The sequence below is a fragment of the Lactuca sativa genome, chromosome 4 (genome assembly GCF_002870075.4).
Source record: "Lactuca sativa cultivar Salinas chromosome 4, Lsat_Salinas_v11, whole genome shotgun sequence".
Classification (NCBI taxonomy): Eukaryota; Viridiplantae; Streptophyta; class Magnoliopsida; order Asterales; family Asteraceae; genus Lactuca; species Lactuca sativa.
Window position 1 is genome coordinate 309,639,493 of NC_056626.2, and position 10,874 is coordinate 309,650,366.

The 10,874-nt window shown below is 33.2% G+C and overlaps 1 protein-coding gene across 2 annotated transcripts; it reads right to left on the reverse strand.

Annotated features, from left to right (window-relative positions):
* Nucleotides 1–4,558: 4,558 nt before the first annotated feature.
* On the reverse strand, nt 4,559–10,668 carry LOC111892151 (disease resistance protein RPV1). 2 transcript variants are annotated; one of them, XR_002850458.3, is made up of 6 exons: nt 10,190–10,668; nt 8,893–9,985; nt 8,502–8,795; nt 5,923–8,395; nt 5,683–5,721; nt 4,559–4,993 (listed from the first exon to the last, which is right to left on the reverse strand). XR_002850458.3 is itself a non-coding variant. In XM_023888219.3 (5 exons), exons 1-4 carry the CDS (start codon nt 10,666–10,668, stop codon nt 5,960–5,962), a joined length of 4,302 nt encoding a protein of 1,433 aa, XP_023743987.2. In that variant the 3' UTR covers nt 4,559–4,993; nt 5,923–5,959. The 2 variants fall into 2 exon arrangements, 1 of the variants encoding a protein (XP_023743987.2); XM_023888219.3 differs by lacking the exon at nt 5,683–5,721.
* Between the last annotated feature and the right edge of the window lie 206 nt (nt 10,669–10,874).

Consider the following 10,874-nt stretch of genomic DNA (forward strand, 5'->3'; position numbering starts at 1 on the left):
CCCCTAGTTACGAGAGTGGTGGAATAGTAACATTAAACATAGAACTTTAGACAAGTCCTTGATAATACTCCCCCTAGTTACGAGAGTGAAGGACTAAATAAATAGAATTTCCCGTTTTATCATCTTTTAATTCATTAGTCTTAAGATTGGAGACACGTCCTTGTAACACTTCCCCTAGTTACGAGAGTGTAGGACTACCCCCGTAACCAGAATCTCTTGGAGGGAGAACGTGACTTGAGTGTATAGATCTATACGCGATTGACAACCCCGCACCTGGCTGCTAGCTATAGTCGAACCGAAAGGTTCAAGGGTGACAAAAGTCATAAAAAAATATTGGCCCCTGTTTCGAGCCTTATCCAGTCTATAATATGGTTATGGAACTCGCAATTTAGTTTATGAATACTTTTATACTTAGTTATTAGTTTTATATACGTGTTAAAACTAATGTACTTTACTAGGATAATCAGGTTTTCAGGAAATATCACACGAACACATAAAGCATGGTAGACACTTGTACTTTACTTTCAGAAACCGATAATCAACTATAAACTTTTAAGGAAAATAAGGGTTTTTCCTGGGATAACAAACTGTACATAACCGGATTGTATAACAAACGGATAACTAAACTATAATTATAAGAACATATGGGATTTTCTTGAATAACAAACTTTTTTGGAAAACCAAAGGAAACTTGTACATTTTCAGAAAACAAACCTCTTATGAACTCACCAGCTTTATGCTGATTTTTCCTGGGATAACAAACTGTACATAACCGGATCGTATAACAAACGGATAACTAAACTATAATTATAAGAAAATATGGGATTTTCTTGAATAACAAACTTTTTTGGAAAACCAAAGGAGACTTGTACATTTTCAGAAAACAAACCTCTTATGAACTCACCAGCTTTATGCTGATTTTCAAAATGCTTGTATTCTCACGTCCACATTAGACAGGTACCCAGCGATTCTTTTATAGAAGACGGAGCGTATAGAAGACTCGTCTTTACTTTTGCTCTTATGATATATATGTATAACACATGTAACTCTTTGTTTTCAGACAATGTAAATGAATCTATGTAATGTAATGTTTTGTGTTTACTATGCTTACTATGTACAATGGTTGCGATACACATGATGTCCTCCGTCCCGGAACGTTTCCGTCTTTGGTTTCGGGGTGTGACACGTTTGTTCGTTCGTGTTCATTTATTTGTTAAACGAACATAAACAAAATCATTCGTTTATATGTCAGTGTTTCTTCATTTGTTGCCTAAATAATTATATTATATCTTAGCGACGACAATGGCTTGAAGCTCACATTTCTCACTAAAGAAGCAATAAGTGAAGGTAATCTTCAAGACGTTCCTGCCACTAAGATATAATATAATTATTTAGACAATAAATGAAGAAACACTGACATATAAACGAATGATTTTGTTCATGTTCGTTTAACAAATAAAACAATACGAACGAACAAAATAACAGACGGTGTTTGTTTATCTTCGTGTTCGTTCGTTTACGTTAGTCGGAACGAACACGATTTTCTTTTTCGTGTTCGTTCATTTAACAAATTTTCTTGTTTATGTTCGTGAGCATACTAACGAACAAAGATAAACGAACACAATTGAATTTATATGAACATAAACGAATATATAATATGGTAATATAATAAAAAAAATGAACATAAATGAATATAAATAAATTAAATGAACACACTTAAATGAGCATAAATAGACATCATAAGCGAATGTTCGCGAACATAAATAAACGAACAATATCATTATTTATGTTCGTTCATTTAACTAAACGAACTATTTGTTCATGTTCGGATTATTGTTTTAATTTGTTTATTCGAAAAAAGGTCAAAAAATCATTATATAATTTAAACGATCAAAACGTTAAAAAAAATAACATTAAAAAATATATTTAAATAAAACATCAAAAACATTAAAATATTTTTACACCACAAAAACAAAGATAAATAAATAAAGAAAAAAATAAATAAATAATAATAATAATAATAATAATAATAATAATAATATGATTTTATATAATTTAGATAATTGATTTAAAAAATAATAATAATTTTATAAATAATATACATTAATTCTACTAAAATAAAGATAAAAACAATAATATATATATATATATATATATATATATATATATATATATATATATATATATATATATAAATAAATTGGTAAAAGAAAAATAAAAAAGAAAGAAAGGGTAATTTGCTCTTTTTATATGGACCAAAGACCAACTGCAGTGCAATTTTCACAAACCATAAGGATGTAACCTATTAAATTTTAAACTTAGGGACCAAAACTAAGAATTCGACTAAACCACATGGATCATTTCTATATTTAATCTTATACTTATATCTCTTTTTATTCATTTATGTATAATATAATATAATTCATAGATATTTGTGTTAATACAATGTTCTCCGTAAGGGGTTTAACAATTATAAGTCATAAAGTTATAAGGTTTTTAAATAAGGATTTTCTAATATGTGCCCTAATAAACATTAATTGAAGATATATATTACCATAATTAATTATAAAATACATTAATAATAAGAAATATTACCATAATTACATGTGGAGTGCATTAATAATTTCCATAATAAATGTATTTCGAATTTAGTTATGATAATATTTTTCATAATTAATACTTCTCATATGTTTAGGGCACATATTAGAAAATCCCTTTTAAATAAATAAGCTTTGCTAAACACCCTCTAAGTCTATATAATCTGATGATATATTTCACGCGGAATGGCTAAGTATATCTCTACTCTTTAAATTTGATTTCATGCTCAAAACGTCAAGTCTCTCGAATCAAAATATATGGTTTTACATAGGGTTAAAGGCCGAATTTGGGACGTAAGCTTGAAGCATTATGTGCTGCGATTCTTCCTAGTTCTTTATTCAATGTTTGTAACGCTTTTGATTTCACAAGGGCTGCAGGGGACATAATTCGATTGAGACCTTAGATGGGTATGAACCCTCCCCCAACGATTCATTCCGCCTGTTGAGTGTTGACTAATTAGGTAATTTTTCTTAATACTGATGATCTTTTTCTCTATTTCTATCGTTTACCCTTTCTAAGGCAGACTGAAATAAGGTACGTGTGTTGAGAAAGAATCTCCTCCAATGCCCGAATAGAGAAAATAGGGTGTGGATGTTTAGTGGTGCTCTTAGTTGAAACTTTCTATGTTTCTTGTTGCAGCTCTTAGTGATTTCATTTACATTGTATATGCAGAACCAAAATCAAAAGGAACAAGCATCAATGGTTGTTTAGACCTCTTATTAAACATGTTTAAAAGCTCTTTTTTACACCTAGATTTTAGAATTTAATCCACTCTTGATATTAAAAGGATTGAATTAATATGTGTTTAAAAGCTCTTCAAACTATACTTTCAAAATTTTCTTATTAGAACATAATACTTTGAAAATCTACCAAATGTAGCAATGTATTTTCAAGATTCAAATTTTTTCTTATTAGAACATTATACTTTGATTGATATACCCATTACCCGGTCAGAGAAGTGAAATTGCTTTGTATTTTAATTGTATTGCAATAGTTGGCTAGACTTTTTTAGTACAATGTTTTAACAAGAGTAAATGAAAGTAGGATGTACGATAAAAAAAAACAAATGAAAGTATGTTTCTAACTCATACATTTAACCCCAACATACATATGTCATATTTCTTAGCATCTTATTTCTGCAAAACCATTGAATTTAACTTTTTCATGGGAAAAGATCAAGAGAAGATATGAAATTAAGATGAACCAAGTTATTTGAGTCTTTTCAATTTATTGCTTACTAAAATGTAGAAAAATACTGAAACTTCAGTAATGAGGCACCCAACAAAACAGTTAAGATATACAAGTATCAATTAAAATCCATAACACTTCCATCTCCATTGCAATTATGAGACCAGATCAAAAAAAAATAGATGGCCTATTTACGGATCAAATGAAGGTCAATTAACAATATTCACTTCAGCTGCCAAGATTGTTGAAGAGCGAAATCTATCTAATGCTCTATTCTCCATGATCAGTGCAATAAAACTACTTTGGCAGCTGCCCATGATTAGTTAACATATTATCACCACCCATGATTAGTTCCAAAAAAAAAAAAATAGTTCATAAAGAAATGTGTGTTATGTTTCATGTCCAGTTCTATTAGCAGCATACACACAACAATAAACTTGTCCCTCTATAAAATAACATAAAGAAAGTTACCTGTGGAAAATTTCCTTTTTCTATTATAAGTCACTGGATTAGTAGAGACCCATCATATAAACCTTTTCCAAAGTCGAGACACTGACCACCTAACTTAATTTTTGGGTTTTTGGCTAAAAAATAATTATTATCGTCTACAACAAGACCAAAAAGACCACCTTTTAATTCAGAGTACAATGATCAACTAGAAAACAGAGAAGCTACAATAGTTCTTAGTGAAATGACTTTTATGGCAACTTTAAAACCTGAAACCTATCAAAACTCTATTCACAAACAATTAAGGTTGCAATCAACACACATATGAGACGATTCATAATTTTCAAAACTACAATCTTATTGTTAATCAGGATACGGTTTAGATTGATCCATGAAAAATCAGAGTGGTAAGCTAAAATTATATTTCAAAATACAAAACATTTAGCTCTAAGTCTAAAAACAAAGTTACAAACAAGACCTACGGATCAATATTTGATTGTTCCATTAAATGAAGAATGGAACAAATTTATTATCAAAATCTTGCAGTTCAAATGACTTTTGGAAAGTCCCAACCTAATATCTCTTGAGCTATGGTTCTAATGGAGATCACTTCCAACTCATTCTCTTTGTCCACTATGTGTTTCTTCTTTTGAAGAAGTCTCACATTGATTTCAACTAGTAACAATGCTTCAATCATCAGGAATCCCCAACACAAAGTCAAAGATATTGAACTTGGAATCAACCCTTCTTCTACCGGTATCTGCACACACATTTCAAGGTGAACACATAGATTATATTGTGGATGATAAAAGATCAGCCGTTTCTAAATTGTAATATAATGTGGAAAATAATGTTGATACATACATACATACATACATTTATACACATGTATATTCATACATAAGTATCAGACTAATCTAAGATATAGCAACGTACTTTCATTTATTGATGTAGTATGGCCTCCCACATTCATTTCATTTGATTACAACATGTTCCTTTGTTTTTCTTATTAAAGCAATGTACTTTGAAAAATCTACTCAAGTTAGCATTGTACTTTCAAAACCTTTTCTTATTAGAACACTATACTTTGAATGATCTACCCAAATATAGCAATGTACTTACATTTTTTTTCTTATTAAAACATTATGCTTTGAAAAATCTACCTAATTATATTCTTATTTGAACATTATACTTTCCAGATATAGCATTCTACTTTCTTTTCTTATTAAATATTACACTTTGAAAAGTCTACCCAATTATAGTATTGTACTTTTAATTTGTACTTATTAGAACATTATACTTTGAAATTCTGCATAACAAGAGCATTGTACTTTCAACTATTACTTATTATTATACATTTATACTTTGAATGATCTAGCCAGTTATAGCATTGTACTTTCAAGTTTCATTTTTTTTTTCTTATTTAAACATATACTTCAATAAATCTACCTGAGTGTAGGCTTAATCCATTTTTTCAGCATCTCTTTTCTGCAAAAATCATTGAATTTAGCTTTTTAAGAGAAAAAATCAAGAGAAGAGAACAAATTAAGACGAATATTGTCTTGCATGTATAGTACTTTATTTTCTTTTGATTATTAATTTTGATTTGTGGGTGAAATTTAGTTACCGTCATATCAATTTTATTATTTAAATCAGTGTGACATGATCAATAAAGAACACAGAAAGTACCTGTTAAAAAGCTTCAAAAATTCATCCCTGGAGGCTCCTACAGCTGTACATAGCAGTCATATAGTGGGCCTTGTATCTCCGATGTAAACCCACACGACTCAAGAAGTTCCCTCGACCCGAAGATACGCAGACCTTTTACCAAAAGAATGCTCTGTGGAAGATGAATTATGCTTGTACCTCGTACTTCTAAGTATCGTAAATGTTCTAAACGTCCAAGTTCCTCGGGTAACTTTTCAAGCAACAAACAATGATCAAGTTGGAGAAAAGTTAAACGTTTCAACATACAAATGCTATCGGGTAGATGCTTAATCTTTGCGGATGACAAAGTGAGCATCCTTAAACTTTCTAATTCGCCAATACCTTCAGGTAACTTTTCAAGAAGCCAACAGAATTCAAGTCTGAGATATTGCAGATGTTTCAACATACAAATGCTATCGGGTAGATGCTTAATCTTTGCAGATGACAAAGTGAGTATCCTTAAACTTTCTAATTCGCCAATACCCTCAGGTAACTTTTCAAGAAGCCAACAGAATCCAAGTCTGAGATATCGCAGATGTTTCAACATACAAATGCTATCCGGAAGATGTTTAATTGTTGTAGATTGCAAAGTTAGCTTCTCTAAACATTCTAACCGGCCAAGATCCTCAGGTAACCTCTCAAGTAGCAGACAATCTATAAGTTCAAGATATTTCAAATGTTTCAACATACAAATGCTATCTGGAAGATGTTTAATTGTTGTAGATGACAAAATTAGCTCCTCGAGAGATTCTAACTGGTCAAGATCCTTGACTGTCTCTAGAAAACTGCCTTTGAGTTCAAGCTTTCTTAAACGTCGTAACCCACAAATGTTTTGTGAAAATGTCTCAAGGTTTGTGCAAGCACACATACCTACAGAAAGAAACATCTCAAGATTTGTAGGAAATGAGGTTCGATCTTCTTTATAAAGACACTCAAACTGAAACTTTGGCAAGTTATTGTCGGGGTGAAGCGGGCATCTTTCTAAGGTCTCCACAATCAGCTCTAATTTAGCTGAAGGACCAACCTCAAGTGATTCATCCACACTACAAGAAGTATAATCAACTATGTAAAACAAAAAAGAGCTAAACCCCAAACAACCACTTAAGTCTAGATGGACAAGCTTGTTTAGACATCCAATGGGAGTGCGAAGTTCTACCAATTTATGACACTCTTTGAGAGATAGCTTCTTGAGATTTGGAGTCATCCCAAGGTCAAAGGTCCTCAATTTTGAATGACTAATATTGAGTTTGGTGAGCTTTTGACATTCATTGGCCATGTGAAGTTCTTCCAAACAACGAGATTCTTGAAGATTTAACGTATCTAGATTTGGAGTCATCCCAAGGTCAAAGGTCCTCAATTTTGAATGACTAATATTGAGTTTGGTGAGCTTTTGACATTCATTGGCCATGTGAAGTTCTTCCAAACAACGAGATTCTTGAAGATTTAACGTATCTAGATTTGGAGTCATCCCAAGGTCAAAGGTCCTCAATTTTGAATGACTAATATTGAGTTTGGTGAGCTTTTGACATTCATTGGCCATGTGAAGTTCTTCCAAACAACGAGATTCTTGAAGATTTAACGTATCTAGATTTGGAGTCATCCCAAGGTCAAAGGTCCTCAATTTTGAATGACTAATATTGAGTTTGGTGAGCTTTTGACATTCATTGGCCATGTGAAGTTCTTTCAAACAACAAGATTCTTGAAGAGTTAACTTCTCTATATTTGGAGTCATCCCAAGGTCAAAGGTCCTTAATTTTGAATGACTAAGATTGAGTTTGGTGAGCTTTTGACATTCATTGGCCATGTGAAGTTCTTTCAAACAACAAGATTCTTGAAGAGTTAACTTCTCTATATTTGGAGTCATCCCAAGGTCAAAGGTCCTTAATTTTGAATGACTAATATTGAGTTTGGTGAGCTTTTGACATTCATTGGCCATGTGAAGTTCTTTCAAACAACAAGATTCTTGAAGAGTTAACTTCTCTATATTTGGAGTCATCCCAAGGTCAAAGGTCCTTAATTTTGAATGACTAATATTGAGTTTGGTGAGCTTTTGACATTCATTGGCCATGTGAAGTTCTTTCAAACAACAAGATTCTTGAAGAGTTAACTTCTCTATATTTGGAGTCATCCCAAGGTCAAAGGTCCTTAATTTTGAATCGGTGAGTGTTAATTCTATTAGATTTAGACATCTTCCGGGCAAGTGAAGTTTTTCCAAATTGTTGCATTCAGAAAGAAGCAACTTTTCAAGATTTGGAGCCAGCCGAAGGTCAAGGGCACTCAACCTTGAACCTTGAATGTCGACAGAGGTGAGCTTTAAACATCCAGCAGTCATATGAAGTTCTAGCAAATCACGACAAGAATGAAGAGTCAACGTCTCGAGATTTGGAGTAAGCCCAAGGTCAATGGTACTCAACCTTGAATAACTGAGGTCAAGAAATCTGAGCTTGTTAAAGACCTAAAATAAGCAAAAAACAAAATGAATATTGGTGTAATAACAGAACAATGTATGTATAACATTATATAATGAATCATACAGATCAATCGATCAACCATAATTTTACCTTACTTTCTCCACCTTCCCAAAGTTGTACAATTCTGCTGCGAAACATTTTAAGTGCAACAAGATTATTTGCTTGAAACATTGTGGGTAAAGAACTAAAAGGGTAATTGGACCAATCCATATATCGTATAGCATTTGGGAAGTCTGAGCCGGCCATACTAAACTCCAAATCACTGGAAGAATATCCATCAACAGAAAGAAATCTAAGTTCCTTCATCTTTCTCAAGCCTTTTATAAAAATATGTGGATTGAATTTCATAGAGTGGAATTGTATACACCTTGTTGCTTTAGTACCCTGCAATCCAAAATAAGTCACCATGAAACTTGTGTCATAATAACTATATATGTGTTGGGTTTTTTCTCTACCAAATATAAGTAAACATTATCCTTACCAAATCATTAGCTAATATCTCACCAATTTCATCTTCAACCCACAATCGGCTATGATTGTGAGGCTCATCCGGGTGCCCACGACGAACAATATTCCTGCCCATTTCTTCAATATGGTCATGCATGTCTAGGATATCATAATACATAGTTATGAGAGATTTTTGTTGAAGAACTCTTAAACCATTTCTAGCATGAAACCCACAACATTCAAGCACTTTGATTGCAGCATCTTTCCCCCAATCTTTCATGAAGCATGCAACATCTAGAAACATTTCCTTGTAATCCTCCTCTAGAGATATATAGCTTATTTCCAACTTTTTCAAAGTTTGTGTTTCCGGAATCGTTTTTAGTCTTTCTAGGGCATCTATCCATTCAAGCTCATCTTTTCCACAAAGAAACGAACCCAAAACCTTAATCGTCAAGGGAAGACCAGCCGCGTAATGTACAACTTGTCTTGATAGCTCTTCATACCCTTGAATTGGAATATCTCTCCCAAATGCAAACCTACTGAAGAGGCAAATTGCCTCCTCATATGATAGCAGATTGACATCATGAATGAACTTCACTCGGTGCGCTACCAGCACTTGCTCATCTCTTGTTGTAATGATAATTACACTTCCCGCCTTAAACCAGTTAGGATCACCTGCTAACGCCTCAAGTTGGTTTATATGATCAACATCATCTAGAACAACAAGACCCTTCCTATTTGGCATCCTCCTCTTCATCATGTGTTTCCCTTCATAAACACCACTTACTTTGATGTCTTTATCATTTAAGACATCTGAAAGGACTTGATTTTGTAACTGCGTTAAACCGGACAAAGAATCTTTTTCCCTGACATTTTCAACGAAGCTTGTACCTTCAAAATGAAAGGATATGTGATCAAAAACAGCTCTTGCTAAAGTTGTCTTTCCACCACCTCCCATGCCCTTGATCCCGATCATGCGCACATCGTCACAACCAATACCTAAAGATGGTACAAGATCTTTGATCCGGGTCTCCATTCCGACTAGCTTTTCATCAATGTTGAAACTAATGGAACGTAACTCTAGTGAAACCACCTCAACTATTTTTCGGATGAATTTAGCTTCATGCCTGCATTTTAAAGAAGATTCAGTTAGCTTACTCAAAATCCCATATGACCTGTCACTTTCAGATCTATAATTAACATATGAAAAATTACGTATTAAAATTTGACAATCTAAGATGCCATATAAGAGCCATTTATATCCAGGACTCCAGGTTATTCACTAGATCAAAAAGATTCAAAATATTGCAGAGATCTAATGAGAGAATTACCCGTCATCAGTGTTCTTCAACTCCCACCCAGCCAGATCTGCCGCTTCTTTGAGAGCCTTTCTCCATATTCCAGCAGCCTCTTTATTTTTAAGGATGTCAAAGGCGTCAGCCACTGCCCCCTCTTGTTTCCGGACTTCCTGTGGTTCCACATCATAGAAAACGGGGTAAGCGGTATGCTCGTTCGTCTTCTGACACTCCATTATCTTAACAAGTTCATTCAAGCACCAAGATGAAGAGGCATATCCCTTGGAGAAAACAATGATGTAGAATTTGGAGTCTTCAATGGATCCGATGAGCTCATCAGTGATGTTTTCCCCTTTTTTGATTTCTTCGTCGTCCTTGTAAGTATGAATGCTTTTTTGCTTGAGAGCATGATAAAGATGGTCAACGAAGCTCGTACGAGTGTCTTCGCCCCTGAAACTTAAAAATACATCATACTTAAAGATCTTGCGAATGGATGAAGTTGAAGAAGACGCCATTGAAGGTGTGATTGAAGGATCCTGAAAAAAATCAAATCTTTGTTAAGCAAAGTTAAAATGATTGCGAAGAAATTTGGATGAGATGAATCTGGATGATCATCGTAAGCAGATTAAGAAGATAGAAGATAATGTGAGATGGCGATGGGTGTGGCTGGAAGACTTTTGGACTTCTGTGGAGAAAGCCAGACCACTTGTTTGGTCAAGGA